The 21,665-nt window shown below is 44.1% G+C and overlaps 2 protein-coding genes across 3 annotated transcripts; both read left to right on the top strand.

The window, feature by feature from the left end:
* The first annotated feature begins 4,633 nt into the window (after positions 1-4,633).
* LOC143038243 (uncharacterized) lies at positions 4,634-6,624 on the top strand. The gene is made up of 2 exons (XM_076207256.1): positions 4,634-6,356; positions 6,490-6,624. The coding sequence occupies exons 1-2, from the start codon at positions 5,796-5,798 to the stop codon at positions 6,556-6,558; spliced, it is 630 nt and encodes a 209-aa protein (XP_076063371.1). The 5' UTR covers positions 4,634-5,795; the 3' UTR covers positions 6,559-6,624.
* A 372-nt stretch (positions 6,625-6,996) lies between these two features.
* On the top strand, positions 6,997-8,863 carry LOC143038242 (uncharacterized). Of its 2 annotated transcripts, XM_076207255.1 has the most exons (3): positions 6,997-7,104; positions 7,272-7,789; positions 7,946-8,090. In XM_076207255.1, the coding sequence occupies exons 1-3, from the start codon at positions 6,997-6,999 to the stop codon at positions 7,965-7,967; spliced, it is 648 nt and encodes a 215-aa protein (XP_076063370.1). In that variant the 3' UTR covers positions 7,968-8,090. The 2 variants fall into 2 exon arrangements, with proteins under 2 accessions (XP_076063370.1, XP_076063369.1); XM_076207254.1 differs by lacking the exon at positions 6,997-7,104 and having other exon boundaries at positions 7,580-7,789; positions 7,946-8,863.
* The last annotated feature ends 12,802 nt before the right edge of the window (positions 8,864-21,665 follow it).

Below are 21,665 nucleotides of genomic sequence, written 5' to 3'. Positions count from 1 at the left end.
TTTTTCCTGGAATTCCATACTTCCCAACCACTCCGTCTATTGGTTCATTTCCTACCCTAGCATTAGGGTCTCCCAATACAACTACATTGATATTTCTCCCTAATCCCTCTATGCACTCATTTAAATCCATCCAAAAAGCCTCCCTTTCCTCTACACTCAGCCCCATACGGACTTACAAAAACCCACATCTCCCTTCCCAGCTTCACCTTCATCCACATTAACCTTTGAAGAAACCCCCTTCCACTCCACTGCACGTTTACCTATCTCTTCACTTACTAGTACAGCCACCCCTTTTCTCCCTCGCCATCTCTTCACTCCTGAGAACCTCCTAACTACACTCCCAAACTCACACTCGCCTCTCCCTCTCAACTTAGTTTTACTAAGTGCAAACACATCCATTCTTCCTCTCACAAACATACTTCCTATCTCTTCCCGTTTATTCTCATTTGTATCACATCCACGCACATTAAAAGACCCAAACCTTAGGGTACTGGTGAGTATGAGTGCGCAGTTGGCACCCCTGGCACGGGGGCAAAGGTCATCCGTAGAATGTGAGGAAAGGGATGTCGATCGAGGGGATGCGACAGTATCGAGCGAATAGGGGGAGAGAAAAGGAGTGAAAGAAGTGCAGTGGAGGGAATATAAATAATAACTAGGCCTAAGTGATAGGATTAGATAGGTATCATTAATGAGTGAGAGTAGTTAAAAGTGACGTCGCCAGTGTGTCCTGCGCTAAGGTAAGCGAATTGCGCACCTCAGTTACAAGCTATCTAGGCAATGGAGAATGCGCCTAGCACAAGTGGGGAACCATTCAAAATGAGCAACATAACCCTAAAGGCATTCGATGGCAGTGATGACGTCGTCTGGCTAAAAAGGGTGGGAATAGTGGCTAAGTTAACCGGCGTCATTGACGTAGCTAATTTCATAGCCCTTAATCTAGAAGGGGACGCATTAGCTATATAGTTAGAAATAAACGATGCAGACCAAGCAGACGTAGAGAAGGTGAGAAAAAGACTGAAGGAGGTTTTTGCGCAGAACATGTTTTAGTCGTTTGATCGGCCAGCCAGAATACGCTGGGCATGCAAACAGGTCGATGTGTTTGCCAACGAAATAAGAGATTAGCGGGACTGACGATATTTACAGGCAAAAGCTTGGAACAAGTAATTAGATTGGCGTTTGTGAATGGCTTCCCAGACCACATATCCGTGGAGCTACAGCAAATACAAGATGTCGAGTCTGTGAGCGTAGACGCTTTGGTAGCCCACGCGAGAATTCTCACGAAGACAGGCAAGGATAAACATTCAGTAGCGATAACGGCTGAGCAATCAATAGGCCTTTCACTAGAGCCCCCCCCCCAAAAAAAAAAAAAAAAAAAAAAGGAAAACCTCGGAAACTCAAGGGTAATTACAGCGGATGGAGGGAGCCGCCTGGGTTGATGAGATGTTATCAATGCGGAAACCCAGAGCATATGTCAAGGGACTGAGGAGAGATGCCGGTAACCAGGGCACATTGCTCGACACTGTGACCAGGTGAACGGATGCGGGGCAGCTGCTGTGCCAGCTGACGTCCAATCAATGTAGAGACAACGTTCTCAAGCATTATGCCGATCGTGGATGTCTGGCTAAGAGAAAGACGTGCAAGAGCGTTGGTAGATTCCGGCTGTTCGACTGTATAACAGCCGACTTGGTTAAAAGATTCAGACGGGAAGAGATGACCCTGATGACACTTGATGGAAGGGAGACAAAGTGCGAGGGCGATCAGGAAGTCGAAATGGCAGTGGGGGGCTTTCCGATACGGCTAAGCGTGCTTGTTATCAGAGCGATCATAGAGGGAATTGGAGTGGTGCTGGGAATGGATGGAATTAAACAGCTCGGAGAAGTCACGTTTGTCGCCGGACAGGTGAGGTTTGAAGCTATACGTGATTCGAGTGCGAAAAGGGAGAAGCACCGGCAGGTGCCGGTGATAAACGTAGGGATGATGGTGATGGACAAGGAGGGCAGTATCACCTCGAAGCACGACCTTGACGAGAGGTGGCTGCGTATGCGTCACCAGGCCATTGGGGCTGAGAAGGCTGCGCCTTGTACGATTGAGGACGAAGACTTCCTTGCAATTTTTGATGGCCAGAAGTGGGAGGTAGAGTAGTATCGCAAGGAAGATTTGCCTATATTGAAGACCAGAGTTAGCTGCTATGAACAGACTCTCGGAAGGGGAACGAGGACCGATTTTGATACCAAAGTACAACAGTGGACTGATGAGGGAATTTTGAGACCTTGGAAGGAGCTGGTGGAGAACGGAATCTTGCCGCTAATGGCAGTGGTGCAGCCGACCAAGAACAAAGTACGACCGGCGTTGACTTTCGAGAGCTGAACCAGTTTGTGAGGTGTCACACTGGCGAAAATTTTGTAGACTTAAGTAACGAGATTCAGTGCAAATGACGACAAATGAGGGGAGGGTCCACAATTGTGGATCTGTGGGCGGCTTACCTTCAAATTCACATGGCAAATAAGTTATGGATATACCAACTTACAAAATACAAGGGCAAAACATATTACTTGACCAGATTGAGATTCGGGCAGTGCTCAGCTCCGATGATAATGACAAAGATCCTGAAGGCGGTGTTGAAGAAGACTGAAGTGATGGAGAAGGGCACGGATTTATACCTCGATGGCATAGTAGTAGATGATACTGTTGTAGCAGCGTCAGGCGCAGTAGAACACTTAGATCTGTTTGGATTGGTCTCGAAGGAACCGGAACCGATAGAAAGAGGGATGGTGTTGGGACTGCGACTAGAGCGGGACAGAAGCAAAAACCTGATATTCATGAGAGGCAACGACATCCCAGATGTGACGGACGAGATGAGCAGACGCGAGCTCTTCTCGTTATGTGGTAAATTGGTCTGCCACTACCCTGTCGTGGGTTGGCTCCGTGTGGCGTGCAATTATATTAAGAGGAGGTCTGGATTGAAGGGTTGGTGAGACAAGGTTGATGAGGTCACGCTTACATTGATACGTGACGTCGTACGGCGGGTAAGATGCACCGATCCAGCAAAAGGACAATGACGTGCACCACAACTGGACAGAAGTGTAATATGGTGCGACGCGAGCAGCATGGCAACCGGTGTGGTCCTGGAAATAGGAGGCGTGGTAGTTGAAGATGGAGCGTGGCGGCAAAAAAAGGGTAACTACCATCACATTGACATATCAGAGTTGGATACGGTCATTAACGGGTTCAATTTGGCACTGAAATGGGGACTACGAGAGACTGAAATCAGGACAGACTCAGTCACGATGGCGGGATAGATCAACTCAATGATAACTGCTCAGAAGAAAATACATACGAAGGAGGCAGCAGAGAACATTGTGAAACCGAGCCTTGGAATCTTAAAGGAGTTAATAGACAAGCTCAGTGTGTAGATGAGCTTAATTCAAGTGCCGTCGGGAGAGAATAAAGCTGATGTGTTAACCAGAGTAAAGAAATATTGGCTTAGAGTGCCGGAAGAACGGGAAGAAGAAAATATTGCAATGTGCAGCAGGATCCCTAGGCGCGGAGAAGGTACACAGGCCATTGTTTCTGGTCAGGTATCCGATGTAAATCAATACAGTACAGAGAAGAATGACCAAAATGATACATGGACTCGGAAATTTGCCTTACGAAGAGAGGCTTAGGCACCTAAACTTACACTCTCTGGAAAGACGTAGAGTGCGGGGTGATCTAATAGAAGTGTTCAAGTGAAAAAGGCTATAACAAGGGTGAAGCAAACAAGGTCATCATAATAAAACAACAGGGCAGGACTCGCAGTAATGGGTATAAACTGGACAAATTTAGATTTAAGATGGAAATAGGCAAGAACTGGTTTACTAATAGGGTGGTCGATGAATGGAATAAACTTAGTAACCATGTAGTAAGCGCTGAAACTATCAGTTGTTTTAAAAAAAGATTAGACAACTTTATGGATGGGGATGACAGGTGGTGATGGATACGGAGCTGCCTAGTGTAGGCCTTATGGTCTTTTGCAGTCTCCTTTATTCTTATGTTCTTATGTTAATACATTCCGCCCCGAGACCGTATGCAACGGGGGAAATCAGCTTAGAGAAGAACTGGAGGCTAGGGGTTGACGTAATTCATAATGGACGGGGTTCCAGTTGATGAAGTCCTGATAGATAATGGCACCGCATTTCGATCACAAGTAATGAAAGAAATGCTGGACAAGTGAAGCACGAGATTTTTTTTAGGGCTGTTTACTAGCCGAACGGAAACGGGATAGTGAAACTACAACCATCCCACTGTCAAGTTTATCGCCAAAAGAGCACTAATATCGTCAAAGGAGGCAGTTTATTGATGCAATATGTCCCCTAGGTCAGGCCAAGACGAAGACTCGGTTCCACAGAGGTCCGTATTCAAATGTGAATGGCGACATCCTAGAGTAGCGCCAATGCTACCGGAAACATTGAAGGAAGAACTGCTTCAGTACAGGTGGGGAGGAAGTATGGGTGAAACCAAGTGATAGTAACTGTACCTCACAGTGGACAAAAGGTATAACGGAGGTAAGTTCGTGGAACAACGTTTCCGTCGAAGGAGTGCCGCGACATATCCTGGACATTTGTCGGGTAGTGAACGGTAGAGAAAACGACGAAAAGAGTTGCAACGCGGCAGTGGACGGGGTAGCAACGTTTCATCTACCGTAGTGCAACAGACGTCCCCCAGGATGGTTGAAGAACTAGGAAGTAGAAGACAGGGAAGGCGAAGAATAGGTTGATCTTGGGATCAAGGGGTGTGTGGTGTGAACGTGTGTGAATGTAGTATGGATGCGCATTACCCCCGGCATGAGGGCAAAGGTCACCCGTAGAATGTGAGAACGGGGTGTCGGTCGAGGAGCTGCGACAGTGTCAAGCAAATGAGTGAGTGAAAGAAGTGCAGTGGAGGAAATATACATAATAGTTAGGCCTAAGTAATAGGATTAGACAGGTATCGTTAGTGAGTGAAAGTAGCAGAGGTGGGCGTTCCGAACAAATGTTCGCGAACCTTTATCCGCGGATTTGTTCGGACCGGCAAAATCCCGGATTTGGGTTCGGAGATTCGCATTCGGACCGACGTCAAAAAAGATTCGGACTTCCGGGTTCGGAACGTCTTTTTTTCGCGAATCTGAACCTCCGTATCCCGGGAAAATTTCGAAAAAACGAAGACGACCAAACATTGGTTTTCAACTTTTCCGCGGCATACAGATGTGGTGACGCCTATGTTTCTGTAACAACTAGAGACGCCTTTGACCATTAGCATTGTGTTTTAGTTTATCGCTTCTCTCTACTTCTATTTCAGTATGGGCGTGTAAGTGTGTGTGTGTGTGTGTCTCAAATGACCACTGCTCGAATTGTGCCCGATATGCAAGCCTGTGTGACTGTGTGTAGTAATGCGAAACAAAGACTAGTAGTACTGCCTGGACTGCCCTTCTTTGAACTTGGAAATATACTCGTGATGTTTAACTCGTTGCTTTATCTGTACCACACAGACTCGTCATGTTGTGACCGCAGCTGGCTGCCAGCCAATCAGAACGCTTGTTAGTGACGGGCAGCCACCGCGCATGCGCCGGTGACTGCAGCAGCCAATCAGAGCGCTTGTTTAGTGTCTACAAATCTGTGCAGTCTGCAGACTTTCTTGTCACCGCGTCCCGTAAGTTACGATTTAGTTAAACAGTGCTACAATAGTTAGACATTCTTCAACCGTTGCACTGACAACACTCTGGAGAGGACACCCAAGGAGGCTAGACTACTCTACTCACGTCACACTCACCACTGACAATGGATAAGTACGTGACATCCACACCGAGGTCGAGAAACCCAAGTGCTCAGTCTGACACATCAAGGTCTACGAACCCAAGCGGCCTCGCTGAGAGTGAATCTGACGCCAGCGATATCCAACTGCCAGATTTTTCGAGTCCGGAGCTGATGCCTGGCACAAGTCGAGCCGAGGACATGGACATTGCCGACACCGAGGCCGAGCAAGCCGAGGGAGGTCACGGTTCCAGGAGGGAAAGGGACCTCTACAGAGACTGGGACATTCTCAAGCCCTTCTTCAAGTGTGGTGTCGGCAGGGACGCCGGGTTTGCCCTCTGCGCCAAGAAAAATTGCACTGCGAGGCTGAAGCTTCAGAATGACACCAACAGCAACTTAAAGAAGCATTATGCCACCAAGCACCCTTTAGATAGTCCTGCCTTAAAAGCAGCCTTAGATGGCAGCAGGAAACGTGGCCGCTCTGCTTCTGGTGGTGGTCGGGATGCCAAAAGCCTCAGGCAGGGCTGTATTGAGGAGGCTATGGCTGAGAGGTTTGACCAGCAGAAGGCCCTTGACCTGTTTTATGAGGTAAGTTTTACTTTTAAAAATTCTACTGTTTTAGTATGAAAATGATTTAATAAATTAATTAACTTTAATAAATAAAAATAATTTATAACAAAAATTTAACTTCAAATACTCACACATCTTTTTTATGTTTCAGTGGATTATCCGCGACATGCTGCCCACCATAACAACAGAGTCAGAGTCAGGGCCTTCCTCAACTACCTGAACCCTCAGTTCAAGCTAACGTCCAGGAAAAAGCTTGGCGACGACATCAAGCATATGAGCGCCAGGGCCAAAAATGAGCTCACCCAGATCATGTCCAAGCAGGACTACCTGGCCACCACTGCCGACAGCTGGTCGAGCCACAACCGGGCCTTCATAGGCTCCACAGTCTCGTGGTTAGACAAGGCCACCCTAGAGAGGACGGCTGCAGTCTTGGGCATGAAGGAGGTGAAGGAGAGCCAGACAGCCGAGTACTTGGCGAGGTCCTTGAGCAAGCTGCATGAGGACTTCAGCATCAGCAGCAAGATTCTCTGCACGACCACAGACAATGGCACAAACTATGTAAGTGCATTTTGTCAACTTTGCACAAGAGGACGTCGTCATATAACCTGGCGAGGACAAGCCTGACGAAGAGCTGGCTGACGAGCCTCAGGTCATATCTATGGAGGAGGCCCTGGACCAGGCTGACGAAGCCGAGGTTAGCCTGCCTAAACACCAGAGGTGTGGTGCACACACTCTGAACCTCCTGGCGTCTGAGGATATTTCCAAAGTGAGTATAATAATTTTATTCGTTCTAAATTAATGAATTAATAATTTATAAATATTAAATAATTTATTGTTCTTTTGGTAAAAACTAAAAAGATGTAAATTATTATTTATTATTTTCTAATTTGTGAATTTTAATAAAATATCAAATAATAAATATTATTTTTTCAGGTCCCACAATGGAACCATGGTGGCAGGAATATCTTTAGAAGGTCGGCTGCCAAGGCACAGTCTTTGTGGAATGCCCAGGGCCGCCGAACTGTCGCAGCCAACGAGATAAAGGATGCTATCGGCAAAAAACTTAAAGTCCCTGGCGCGACGAGGTGGAACTCCAGCTATGACAGCTATAAGATGCTTTTTGGCCTGCTACAGGACCTGGACACCCGTAAAAAGATCAATGATCTCTGTACCAGCATGCGCCCCAACCCGATCCCCGCCTTTGTTGACGAGGACAACGAGGTCATCGTCGAGTACGTCAAAGTTATGGCCCCAGTTGCCAATGCTTTGAACAAAATGCAGTCAGACCAGCATACCTACATGGGGAACTTCCTTCCCAACTTGATGGTGCTCCAGAGGGGCTTGAACCTGCTTAGGGACGACAACAGCATCAAGCATGCCAAGCCCCTCGTCACCTACCTCCTGGGGACACAGGAGCACCATGGCAGAGACAAAAAGGGCTTCACTGAAAGGTAGATATTTTTAATATTTTAATATAATATAATAATAATAATATGATATAATTATATAAATAATAAAATAATATCATATTTTATAGTAACTGAAATGAAAAAAAAATAATAATCATTAATCAATAATTAAATTAACTCATATCTTAATCTTTTCAGGTTTCAACACATGTTTGAGTGACCAGGAGAAGCTCCTTGCGACTGCCTTCCACCCCAGGTTCCGTCTAAAGATGGTCAAGTACATATACAGGACAAATCCTGACTTGTACAACCTGGTGAGGGACAAGATGGTGTCGGACCTTGTGGCCCAAATCAGGTCCAAGGAGGGGGATGTGGCCTCCGCCTCCAGCCAGCCCACCTCCAGGCCACAGTCTGTGGCCAGCCACACCAGCGAGCACGACGAGTTTGCTTTCCTTCTTGAGGACGAGGAGGAGCCTGTGGTGGTGGCCAACCTGGAGGAGGAGGTCGGCAAGGAAGTAGACACTTGGGGCGCCATTCTCGGCACAAGCATCATGAAGATCTCCCCGGCAAACTTCCCCAAGGAGCACAGGCAGCACTGGGTGAACTGTTTCATCAAGTATAACACTCTCCTGCCCTCGTCTGCCTCAGCTGAACGCCTCAGCTTCGGCTCGGACATTTTGAGGCCAAAGCGAGCCTCTCTGACCAATCTGAACTTTGAGAACCTGACCTTCATGAAAGGAAACTTGAAGTTGGTTAAGAGGGAGAGAGAGAGGGCCGACAAGTTAGAGTGAATCTGTGAAGAGTGAAGACTGAAGTGTTGTGAATTTTTGTTTTAAATGTTTTTACTGTTTTGTTTTGTGAACTTTTGTTTTTACTTTTTACTGTCTTGTATTAATAATTTGTTTTTCTAGTAATAATTTGTTTAATAAATAATGTAGATATCTTAAAAACACTTTTTTTTAATCGGAAAGCTTTAAATTTAGATTCGGAGATTCGGAATGAGTAAAATTTAGGTTTGGAAATGTTCGGAAGGTATCGGAATTAAGGTTCGCTTTGCTATTTTTTTTTTTTTTAAAGATTCGGAGGTTCGCGGACAAATGTTCGGAATAAATGTTCGCACCGGGTTCGCTATTCGGAGGTTCGGAACCCAAAACCGGCGAAGATTCGGGTTCGGATTCGGAACCCAAAAAAAGGTTCGCGCGCCCACCTCTGGAAAGTAGTTAAAACAGGGAGATAAACAGGGAGAACAGCGCTAAGGTAAGTGAATTGCGCACCTTAGTCACATTTTTGTATATGTGTAATTTACTGCTAATACATCCAATTCAATCCGATATCCTATCTAATCCCGTATCAAGGGGTCTCCTGAATATATAAGTCGATGTAAGGGGTCCACAAAGCTTGAAAGGTTGAGAAACACTGATCTAGGGGACACGATCCATCCTGAATGGAGTAATTTGACTTTAGAATGGCAAGGGGTTAATCCTTTCTTACCACATCCTATTAATGTTAACGAAATCACCATGGGACTAAAAATCTCCAAAATCTCCATTAATTTACTCTGAAAGACCAAGTACTTTTTCTCTTAATTGGATCCTCCCTAAGTTAAAGTAAAACAAGTTTTCATGTAAACGATCCTCTTCATCGATCAATTTCTTGACACATTAGTATAAATCTTATATTCGGTATCCTGCATCACGCGAGTCTCACGATGCATGAAAAATAAATACTACCTGTGACGTCACTGCGAAGCAGGTGTGCCACGGTTAGGTTTTGTGAAAATGGCTGTAACAAGTATTTTTTTCTCGCAGCAGTCTACATCATTTCAAGCTGAAATGAATAAAAAACGAAAGAGTTTTCATGTAATCTATTTAACTATTATTGGCGTTGATAAGTACTAAAACATATTCCGGTAAAATTAGACACATTTAATTCTTATTAATGGTTACACTTTAAACCAGCGTTTCTCAACCTTTTTACCCTTGCGTAACCTTCAAAATAAATTGCATGTCTCAAGGAACCCCTGCACAAAAAACAACAACAACACATATACCATATCCTTCTCATTTTATTTTCATCGTAATAATAGATTAGATAGGATGATGTCTATATTACATTATTACAACAACCAAGAATATGTCGTGCGTGTTTAATTATATTATATATATGAAATTAAATAAGAAATCAAAAGTGCATTAGCTTATCTTCCTTGTTCTCGCGGAACCCTTAGGCTTTTGCGGAACCTAAGGGTTCTTGGGAACCCTGGTTGAGAAACGCTGCTTTAAACGCTCGCCCTCAGCATGTCATGATACACCGGTACCTCCATTACGGTAGGCATGAAAAATTAGAGTCGATCTTTACTACATATAGGAGATCAAGAGCTTTTTACTTCTTATAAAGGAGGTAGCCAATTCAAAGGCATGTACCTATTTCCACCCATCCCACTCCCCTCCACCACCCCTTCCTCACTCTCTCTCTCTCTCTCTCTCTCTTTTTTTTTTTTTTTTTGACATCCCCGTATCCTATCCATTGCCCTGGGTCAGAAGCATTGTAGCAAGACACAGTATGAGTACATCTACAGTAGGGTAGCTTCACTTAATCGGCGACCCACTCTCCGTCCCCCCATGCAGAACAAGACGGGCTGCGTCAAAATATCATTCACACATAAGCACCTCCTAACCCCCAACACCCGCCTTTCCCTTCCTTGCATAATAGTATCATCTGTGCATAGCAACTCTCCACTCATCCCCTATCTTCTCTGCCTTTTCCCTTCCTTGTTCCACAGACAGTCCCCTCTTTCTCAACGATATCTTCACCACATCCATCCACCTCAGTCATCCCATCAAGTTAACTCCCCCCACCTCTGCCTTCCACGGCTTTTACTACTCTCTCTTCACTCATTCTTTCATCAGCCCTATCTGTTATCTCCTTTTCCACTCCCGCTCTCCTCCTCACCTCCTTGTTTCTCACTCTCTCCAACCTAGTAAACCCTACCATACTTCTCAGATATTTCATCTTCAATTAAATCCTTTCCTCCCTGCCTCTCTTAAATTCCACGTCTCTGCCTCATTCAAAGCTGTCTGTACAATCAACCCTTCATACAATCTTCTCTTTGTATCTATTCACAGATGCCTATTTCTCATGAAACTTTTTGATCCCCCAAGACATTTACTTGCTTCTCTCAATCTACATTTTACTTCTACCTCCAGTCCTGCTACATGCGACCCCAAATACTTAAACCTATCCACTTCTTCCAGCCTCTCTCCTTTAAGACTTCCAACTCACTGCCATCCTCTCCCCTTGTATATCTCATCTATCTTCCCTTTACCTCCTCCTCTTCAGTTAAGATATGTCCATCTGCGCCTTTTACATTTTCTTCTCTACTTAACTAACCTCCCCATGTTCTTTTAATTTCCTCCCATTTTTTCTTTCTTTCAAAATGTTCTGTCATACTCCTCCCATTTTACATCTGCGCTCCTTTTTGCCTCCTTTATCTTTTTTCCTCTTCTTTTATCTTTGTACCTCTCATATCTGTATCTCGTCCTATTTTGCAACCATTCCGTGAATGCTCACTTCTTCTCTTCTACTAACCTCTTCACTTCATCATCCCACCACTCACTACCCTTCTTTCTATTCCCTCCCATCATCCTTGTTCCACATAACATCTTTGCACACCTTGTCACTTCCTCTATGAAACACCCCCATTCTTCTTCCACTACTAGTTCTACTCTGTCCTTCACCACCTCCCACACTCCTCTCAGCTTCTTGTATTCATGCCCCTTTTCCTTCTCATTTAATCAGTTTGCTCTAAGCACCTCGCTGCCTTCCTCCCTTTTCCTCTTTCTCCGCATATACTCAACTCTCAACTTACCTTTCTCCAAAAAATTATCTGATATTCCCCCACTCCCTCCCCCTAAGAACATGGACATCCAGAACTCTTCTTATACTCTTTTTCTGGATACCACTACATAATCCATTAATGCCTTATGAACCACCCTTTCATCCACCACCCTCTCCTATGTGTATCTATGCTTGACTTTTTTTTTCTAAACACCGTGGTAGCTATTATCAACTTTCTTTCTAAATACATATCTACCATTAACTTTCCACTATGGTTTTACCTGGCACTCCACACTTCCCAACAACTTCTATTTGTTCATTTCCTACTGTAGCACCGAGATCTCCCAATATCACTACATTGACGTTTCTCCCAAAATTCTCTACGCACACATTTAAATCTGTTCAAAAAGCCTCCCTTTCCACTACGCTCTTCTCACTACCAGGCCCATATGGGCTTACAAAGACCCACATATTCTTTTGAATATCTCAAACCACAGGAATATCAGAAGTAGTTTATACATATGCTGCATACACATGAAGAAAGTAAATGTCATTTTTTTTATCTAGTCATCGCTGAATCTTTAAACTGTATATTCAATTTTCATTTCATTACTGACTTTAACTTGGCATTAATGTCAATACCTATCACGGAGATAAAAACCCAATGTCCTCATACAAAGTTAGATATTGTTAAATTCACCTGCCAAGAATTTTTTTTTTTATTATCTCTTCTCTCTTTTGAGTTCGTTGAGGTGCAGTCCAATCCAATGTCCTCATTGTGCAACCTGTGAGTTGATAAAAGTGAACACCCCATATATTTATGTACAAGTTGCACAATTTGACAAAAAAAAAAAAAAAAAAAGTTATAGGCCAAACAAATAAAGAATAAGATACCATCAGTAAAAAATGAAGATGTTTACACTACTTTTATAAACAACACGAATTTCGCAGTCACAACTGGGAAGTTATGAAAAAAAAAACTAGAAATCAAAAGAAAAGAGAGTTCTTACTGATTGCATTAATAAGTATGCGAAAAATAAAACAAATATATCTAGATTACAGTTTTTGAAGTTATAATTTTTTCTTCTTTCTTTTTTCACAAACTTGTTCTTGGGATCAGGAACCTGTACCCAAGGGTGTGGGCACGAGGTCTTACAAAATTTGAAATTCTGGGTGGACATTTGCCTTTTCACCTCTGATGCCCGCCTGAGGCGTGTCCAAGTCAAATATCCAGAAAGCATTGTAGACCTGGACCTATGGGTGAGAGGGTGCTCCAATCGGGACAAAGAGTCAAGATAACCCCCCCCCAAAAAAAAAAAAAAAAAAAAAATAGGCCGATTTGGCTTGAACTTACTCCAGTTGGAGAGAGTCATGCAAATGGCACGGTGAGGCATATGTGAAGAACCTGTACCCAAAGGATGTGTACGTGAGGTCCAGCCAGGTTTGAGTCTCTGTGGAAAGGTCTTGTGAAGTGAACCTATGGGCGAGATGGAGGCCAAATCGGAGTAAGAGGCCCAAATGACCCCCCCCCCCATATATATGTATGTAGATGTATATATATATATATATATATACATATATATATATATATATATATGTATGTGTATATATATATATATATATATATATATATATATATATGTTTACCGTATATATATATAATAACGAATATAATAAAACAAAACAAACAAAATAAAAAAGCCTTGGGCCAAATCGGCCGACTTCACGAATTCGATCAATCCTTAGGCTTTTTGGCGTCATTTTGGCCACTTGTTCAGATTTGGATAACATATCATCCACAGGTCCTGGACCACGAGGCTTCCTGCAGATTTGACTTGGACACCCCTCAGGCCAAAAGTGCAGTCGCCATAGGCGGGAACAAGTTAGTAATATATAAAAAGAAATGGTGCATTTACTTATTTTTCTTTAAATTGGAAAATTAATGTTTTAAAGCCGTAATATAGTTTAAATATGTAACTTTCGCAGGAAAATTAATTTTTCCCTGATACAAACCTGAGGTACTTCTTACAATAGGATACTTCGCTTATCGCAAATATTTCTACCGCTAAATTAAAATCCTCACTCTGTGGGTCTGGGCAACGCTTATCCTCAGTTAGGGGCCCTATTGGGGCAAGGGGGCCCTTGCCCTCCACCATAAGTCTCGCACACTATACTCCATTATCTGAGCCGGGTATGAAATTAATCACAACGTTTGTCAGGCAAGGAGAAGGAACTTTTTAGAGGGGTGGTTGAGGAGGGCCATTAGAGGTAAGGAGTACCTCAGGTTTGTATCAAGGAAAAATTAATTTTCCTGCGAAAATTGCATTTGTTTCCGAAGAATACTCTTCGGTACTCCTTACAATAGGAGACTCGGACTTAGGAGGGAAGGAAGTTGTTATCTAGCCTGGAAAACCCCCTTAAGGAAAATTTAGTGTGCTAAGACTACGTTGACCAGACCTCTATACATTCCCCTAAACTTTGAAGTGCACCCCTTTCTGTTCCCAGGAGTGGAGACAGACAGGTTATACTTACTTTTGTACCACTGAAGGGCTTGAATTGATTTCCTTGGAATGTTTGAGAGCCCTCGGGTGAGGTAAGGGAATGTAGGAGTATGAGAAGGACTTTGGAAAGTTATCCCTGCGTTTGCCGAGCCAGAACCTGGATGAGTGGTCAGGGTCGGCTGTGTGTTCTTGGGGAGGGGTATATCATTTCAGGACTTCTTGGACGGCCACTATGGGGCCCAAAGAGAAGTTCCTTAAAGATTCCCACATAACTTCTTTGAGGTAAAAGGAAGTGAACGTATTCTGGCTCTTCCATATACTTGCTTGAAAAACCTGGTTGACTGACTGATTCTTTCTGAAGACTAGGGAGGTCCCCACTGCCCTCAGGTCATGGGCTTTCGCTTTAGGGCAATCTGTGTGGTTCATGTCGTAGGCTCTGCGGATGACTTCCTTGATCCAGTAAGAAATTGAATTCTTAGTGATGGGCTTCGGTTTACCTTTAGTAGAGACGAACAACCTCTTTAATTCTGGTCTAAGATGTTCGGTTCTCTTGAGGTAGGTCCGGATGGCTCGTACCGGGCATAGTACTGTTTCAGTATTTTTCTCCCCCTACAAATTCGTCTGAGGACGGAACACTAAAGGACAAGAATCTAGGGTCGGATTTGGCAGGATCTTGGTTTTTGGCAATGAATTGAGGTATGAAAGTGAAGGAGACCTCTTTCCATCCTTTTGAATGGGCGACTCTATAAGAAATGGCGTGTAACTCCCCTACTCTCTTGGAAGATACCAGGGCTGGCAGAAAAACTGCTGTCTTCAAGGTGAGGTCCTTCAGATGTGCCTTTCGGAGGGGTTCGTAAGGGGGACCCCTCAGAGAGTTCAGGACCAATGCCACATCCCACGGAGGAGAACTGATTTCCCTGGGGGTGGGGGGGCACGACCTTTTAAAGTGCCTGAAGAGCATGGAAATTTCCGGTGAAAGGGCTAGGTCCATCCCCTTCAGAGAAAACACCTGATTTAGAGCTGCCCTATAGCCTTGCACTGCCGAAAGGGAGATCTTCTTGGACTTCCTGAGGAAGTGGAAGAAGGAGGCGATCTCAGGAATGGTGGCTTGATCTGGGACTATTTTCCTGGAGTGGCACCATTCTGCAAAGGCATTCCATTTCCCTTGATAAAGGTTAGCTGAGGAAGAGCGAATAGGAGCGGATATGTCCTCCGCCACCTCTCTGGGAAAACCCTTCTTTAGGAGGATCCAGACCATAGTCTGAACGCGTGAAGATTGAGTGCTGAAGGGTTCTTGTGCCAAGCCCCGTTGATGGGTTGATGTAGAAGGTCTGGTCTTCCCTGAAGGGCCAGAGGCTCTTCTACTGCTAGATCGAGGGCGTCTGGAAACCATGGGGCTTCGGGCCACCAAGGAGCGATCAAAGTCATCCGAAGGTTGGATGCGTTTCTTGCTCTCTGGAGTACCTTCTGGAGCAAGGGAATCGGTGGGAAAGCGTAGGTGTCCAGGTTGTCCCAACTTTGCAGAAGAGCGTCTTCTGCTGCCAGAGGATCCGGGAGAGGGCTGAAATATATTGGGAGTTGGTGATTCCATCTCGTGGCGAAAAGGTCCACTAGAGGGGAGCCCCATTTATCTTTGAGTATATTGGAACGAACCTTAGAGGTTTGATGCAATATTGAGGAAAAGGTTGACAGGTTTCCATCGCGAGCAATTACTCAAAGGAAATACGAAATTAAATATCAACTTCGCTTTTCAACGTATATTTCACTACTCCTCGTACACTGTGGTAATACTTACACCATTTCTTATAATAGCAGTACTAGCATGAGATAGCACAAACCACATGAGATTACAGACGAAATATTCACCTTAATACACCATAGGCAGACACGACAACGATCACCATATCTTATCCTTACTCTTACTCATATTTCGTCTATTTATTTTCTCTCACTCTATTTTAAACACTGTTCACATCACACTAGTTCAAGGTATTTCTGAGGTAGAAAGGAATAATACACAAATCGACAAGGGAATTAAAAAACGAATACCCTGGAGCAGGCCTGCTTGCCTTTCAGCTCGGGCATCCAGCGTTGCCAAACGTACAATTTATGCCTTCTCCACATAGACGAATCTGTGTACCTATATGAAACTAATATATACTACAATTTTTCTTAACTTACAATCACCTTCAGAACAATATGACTTCCTTGTAATGACTACGAATGTTGTTTTGTACATAAATGTATTCTAAACATTTGTTGATTTAATTAAAGAAGTTTGACGAAATATCAAATAAGTAGAAAACTGTGGTAATAGTAATAGTAATAGTAAAATTTTAACAACTCGGCGAAAAGTCACCGGTTCCATTAGGAGTGAAACACTAATAGAAACGCTAATCAAAGGAGAAGTACAGAGAAGTAAGAATGAGTGTTTTGGTACAGATGTGAACAGGTATCTAAGAGAAAAAGTTGGGTTTTGATTAAATAATTCTCAGTTTAGAGAAGAGAAAGGAAAAAAACGTTGTGTACAAGGTCCGCGGAATTAGTCTTGTTCTTACAATCGAATAGCATGTTTATTTCTCACGAGTGTTTAGAACACTGATCTATATAACACCTGGATAGCGTATACGGGCCGTGGGCTGCCCCAGGAGTGAGGCCGGCAGGCGGGACATGGCCGCCATAATGGAAGTACCAAAACAGCTAGTGTGAACCGCTCCGCCGGTCATTATAACACCATTTTTAGATCAGTGTCATGGGAGCTGTCGTGTTACTCTCGTGGCCTGTGATCCAAGCATGATTGGGTATATAATGGCCACACAATTCGTCGCTGCTGGGCCCTCCATATACATACATACATACATACGTACGTACATAAATATACAAGGTGTATATCAAAATAGCATCATCACAATAAAACAATATATTGATATTTATTACCTCTAGCAGAAATAACCATTTATATACATAAACTTGTGCATGTATATGGATGAGTTGGCACTGACAAATTATAATTCCAGTATATATTATAACTTCAAGGGAATGTTACACAGACAACAAATGGGATAATGATATATAGTCAAAATATTATAGGGATAATAATAGCTCTATACTAGCATTTAACGGAATAAATATCCCTATAACATTTGATTACTGTACTGCTTATCGTTATTGGTGCTTGAATAAAACAAGTTTTGATAACTCCTTCCTCACTTTGACACCGGTTACTTTTTGAGAATATAATTTGGAGATATGATGGAGCCTGATTTTGCAGAAGCACGTGACGATACACTTGATCAAATTGACGATGTGGTTAGAATCCGGGGTTGTGTCGAACATGTGGAAAGATAGAGAAATTGTCATATCTATGATTTAAATGATGTTGGATGGATGATGTTGTGATTGCATGAGGAGGAATGGGCAGGGGGGTGGGGGGTGGGGTAGTATGTGTGAGTAAATTTTGACGCAGCCCGAAGGGATTTTCTCCCCGTCCTCTCCTTATATGCAAGGGGGGACGGAGAGGGGGGTCGCCGATTAAATGAAGCGGCCTTGCTGTGGATGTGCTGTGTCTTGCGACACTGCTTCTGACCCAGGGCGGTGGGCAGGGTGCAGGGATGACCCGTCATCCAGGAGGTGCTCAGATGAGAGGGAGGGTGGGAGGGGTGTGGAGTGTATGTAGGGATGAAATGGGTGGGAGTGTTTTTATGCCTTTCCCTTTTTGGCTACCTCCCTTGTAAGGGGGAAAAAGCCTTGGTATATGTATGTATGATTTAAATTGTTTCAAATAGTAAAATATCGCATTAAAGTGGTGAACATGTAAGGGGCCATTCAAAGAGTATGTAACGCTGGGGGGGGGTGCATGGTAGATGCGATGCGTTACGAGGATGTGGGGGTGTTTTCAACAGCGCTACGCAACGCTAATAATGGTTATTTATATTCATTTATTAATTTATGTCATAAATTATGCACTGAAATAGCATATCCTTAACAGATCGAGCAATAAATATCGAGCAAAAAAATCCAAAAACATCATACCATGTTTCATTCTTTGATGCAATCGTAAACAATTTCACACAGGACAAATAAAAATGAGTATGTTTTGGTGAGAAGTCAAGGGGGAGGGGTGTTTGGCGGATCTGGCCTACACTTGATGGGGGTGCCGAGTTTTAATTAGTTGTAATCAGTGTTATGTAATACAGGGAGATATAACACCCAGTGTTACGCAATGTTACATGAGGTGGGGGGTGTCGAATTTCACCAGAAAAAACGTTACATAATTTTTGAACGGGCCCCAAATAGTAATTCAGCCCATCTAATATGAATTCCTCACACTTCACAATATAGAAAAAGCCTACACATGTAATCAGGAAGAACAACTGGTTCTATACACCTACACAGCTCTGGACAGCGTTTGAGCCTTATAAGATATTTTTAAATGATAAATATCTATCCTACTATTGCCACGATTACATTCGTGATAAATGGGTTGCTGCTAGATCTCTATTTCTTACGATAATAAATACAAAGCATTAACATGACAACACTTAACAAAACAGTTGGTGGGCAACATTTTATGGCTCCTGATGGCCGCATCATTTGTTGATGGGTATCGGGATGTTTTGGGTAATAAAACTTTAATTTACTTACGAGTGGAAGGACTGCTCACATCCACCTTTTCTCCGGTTGGTGCAGTTGAATGCAGCACTAGTTGGCATTGTAAAATGATCGTTGAATATGTATATGGGAGCGAAAGCTGCCGAGAACTGTAATTGTATCAGATCAGTGATCGCGTGGCGCGACTTTGTTTTGGTACTAACATCATGGCTGCCGCCGACCTCATAATCTCGACAGCGATCCGTGATCCAGTTATATCTAGAACAGTGGTTTAGAACGATCTGGCTCTCCGTTGAGCGATTGGAGCTTGTATTTGTCACACGTAGTTCGAACAAGTTCCCATATATATATATATATATATATATATATATATATATATATATATATATATATCATGTATAAATATATACGTATATATATATATATATATATATATATATATATAAATATATACAGTATATATATGGTATAGTGTCCGAATGGTTAGGCTAAATGACTAAAACACGTAGAATGTGTTGGCTCTTTATTATGTAGCACAGAATATGAAATGTGTATCGGAGGCTTAATGGGGGAGAGAACTAATCGGCACTGTGAATAGAATATCACACTTACTCTTTGTGTCCTGTAACCAGCACCCCGTTAGGCTCACGTCTGTCTAGTAGCGTAGTCAGAGAGAGTCTGACTATGTCCGGCCGCGGGCTACTCGCCCTGCGGGTCAGCCTAGCGCGTCATCCAATCAGTTGCTAGCATCTGGGTCACGTGATGACGCGCCGCAGAACAATGGTCACGCTAGGTCGCGTCCCACGCCAACTTAACGCGGGAGCACGTGACCCAACGCGAGACGCTACCATAGAAATAGTCACGCTACTCTTGCGCGGTGGCTTTTACTCATTCGGCGTTGCCTACTCATGCCACATCCCTCCCCCTGCCAACAAAAGGCAGCGACAGCCGCCGAACACAAATACAAATTCAGCGTGAGGGAAAAACCGATGTGTACGACGTAAGGAGGTGGCCCACCAAAAATGGGTCGCCTAGTTACGTCAATCACTACGATAAAAAAAAAACCCTCGGCGGCAAAAAAAAAAAAAAAAAAAAAAAAGGGAAATAAAGATACAAGGGCTTCTGCCCCTCTGCAGGCGATGGTGTTGTCATGAGAAGGGGTTGGTGTCCTTCACTTGGCGGTGCTGAGCCCTCTCGTCATCTGAGAGGTGTTCGACGTCCCACGACCAGCAGAAACGGGTAACCTGTAAAAAACAACAACAGCAGAATCTTGTCCCAGAGGGGGGGAGGGGGTTAGCTGTCATGCAACCGAGGCAGGGTGCGAAGGAAGTATATTGATATCTTCACAAATGGGGAATGTATGCACAACTGAAAAGGGAAAGAAAAAAAATATGGACATGACAAGTTCCAACTTACGTGTATGTCGTACACGGAGAGGTCACATGGCTGTATCTTCCCGTCAACCTGGTGCGTGTGCGTGCAAGATGCTGCTTCATCCTGTCGACGCGCTGCGGAGCTGCAACCGCTCCATGTCACAAGGCATTGAGCTGCCTGCTACAGACTTATGCTTTGCAGAGCTGTAAAAATGAGCAGCGGCAGAAACTTTGCACAGAAGAGGGGGTGGGGGGTGTTACGAGTGGATCACACTCCTAAGGAATATGTATATACAACAAACATTATTTACATGAAATATTTCAGAACTAGGGGAAAAATATGCACCTGATCGCTGCCAAATGACGGCAGGTGCGAAGAGAAAGTCTCTACCATGATGGTAGGTTGGAATCCTTCTCACGAGTGGTGTCACTCGGAGGGGTCAGACTCGCTACTCTGTAGTAGGTCTGTAACCTCTTGCTCATGTGTGGGGAAAGCGCGTCGTACGTTCTTATTCTCACACACAGAGAGATTGCCCTCGAGTTTGATCCGGTCCGTGTGGACACAGAACTCACGTCCCGACTTGATATGCTTGATGGCATAAATGACATCGCTCACCCTTCTGATTACTCTATAGGGGCCTTGGTATAATGGCTGCAGTTTCTTTGACACCCCCTGTCTAGGTTTTGTGGTTACGTACACTCTATCACCAAGGGCGAGCTGCTTTACTCTAGCCCTGGGCCGTTTCGTGTGCCTGTCAATAGTGGCTGCCTCTATGAACTTTTGGCACCTATCGAAACATGCATTTGCTAACGCCATTGTTTCGGCTGCAAGGTTTTCGGCGTTGTACCAAGGCGCACTTGGCCTGGTGAACTCAGTTATAGGTAGGACACCGCCAAAGGAAGCATCTGGTCTCAGCCGGTTTGATTATCCTGAACTAGGGACCGTAAGATCTTTATAATTGTACCATTTACCCTTTCAACCATGCCATTACTCGAGGGATGCATAGGGGTGATTTTGTGGTGGCTGATGTTTGCCATCGCCATCACCTCTTTGAATGTCTCGTTCATGAATTCACCACCGCCATCTGAGATTACCTGCCTTGGAGCGCCATGTATGGCTGGGACGTGTTGTAGAAAGGCACGGGCTACTGTCCTCGCTTCCTTTGAATTAATAGGTACAGCGACCAGGAAGCGGGTTAGTACATCGACTACGGTCAGGATGTACTTCGCACCAGTTAGCGTGGTGGTTAGTGGACCAATGAGGTCAACGTGCACTCTCTCAAATGGAGCTTTCACGTCAGGAAACTGTCTAAGTGGAGCTGGGAGGTCATAAGAAGGTTTGCAAGTAATGCAGATTTTGCATTTTTTTTTTTTTTTTTTTATAAAATCCTTCACATCCTCCGACATCTTAGGCCAAAAGGCAAACTTCTGTAGGCGTTCCAGAGTAACTTGGATTCCGCCATGGCCTGCCATCGGATGGCAATGGGCGATACGTAACGCTGCCGCCTTTGCTCCATCAGGGCATACCAGGCGAAGCTCTTCCAACTGGTATGCATTCCTACGCGCATGATATAGGAGTCCGTCGGGGAGGAGTCG

The sequence above is a fragment of the Oratosquilla oratoria genome, chromosome 24 (genome assembly GCF_046742065.1).
Source record: "Oratosquilla oratoria isolate Oo_2021 chromosome 24, ASM4674206v1, whole genome shotgun sequence".
Lineage (NCBI taxonomy): Eukaryota > Metazoa > Arthropoda > Malacostraca > Stomatopoda > Squillidae > Oratosquilla > Oratosquilla oratoria.
The sequence above is the reverse complement of the archived record's forward strand: the minus strand, read 5'-3'. Positions and strand labels throughout refer to the sequence as shown.

Excerpts from the sequence above, each read along its gene's own strand:
- LOC143038243 (XM_076207256.1), top strand. The coding sequence starts at position 5,796 with ATGGATAAGTACGTGACATCCACACCGAGGTCGAGAAACCCAAGTGCT. Across the intron at positions 6,357-6,489 it reads CCCTTGACCTGTTTTATGAG|TGGATTATCCGCGACATGCT; the intron begins GTAAGTTTTACT and ends TTTATGTTTCAG.
- LOC143038242 (XM_076207254.1), top strand. The coding sequence starts at position 7,714 with ATGCCAAGCCCCTCGTCACCTACCTCCTGGGGACACAGGAGCACCATG. Across the intron at positions 7,790-7,945 it reads AAAAAGGGCTTCACTGAAAG|GTTTCAACACATGTTTGAGT; the intron begins GTAGATATTTTT and ends TAATCTTTTCAG.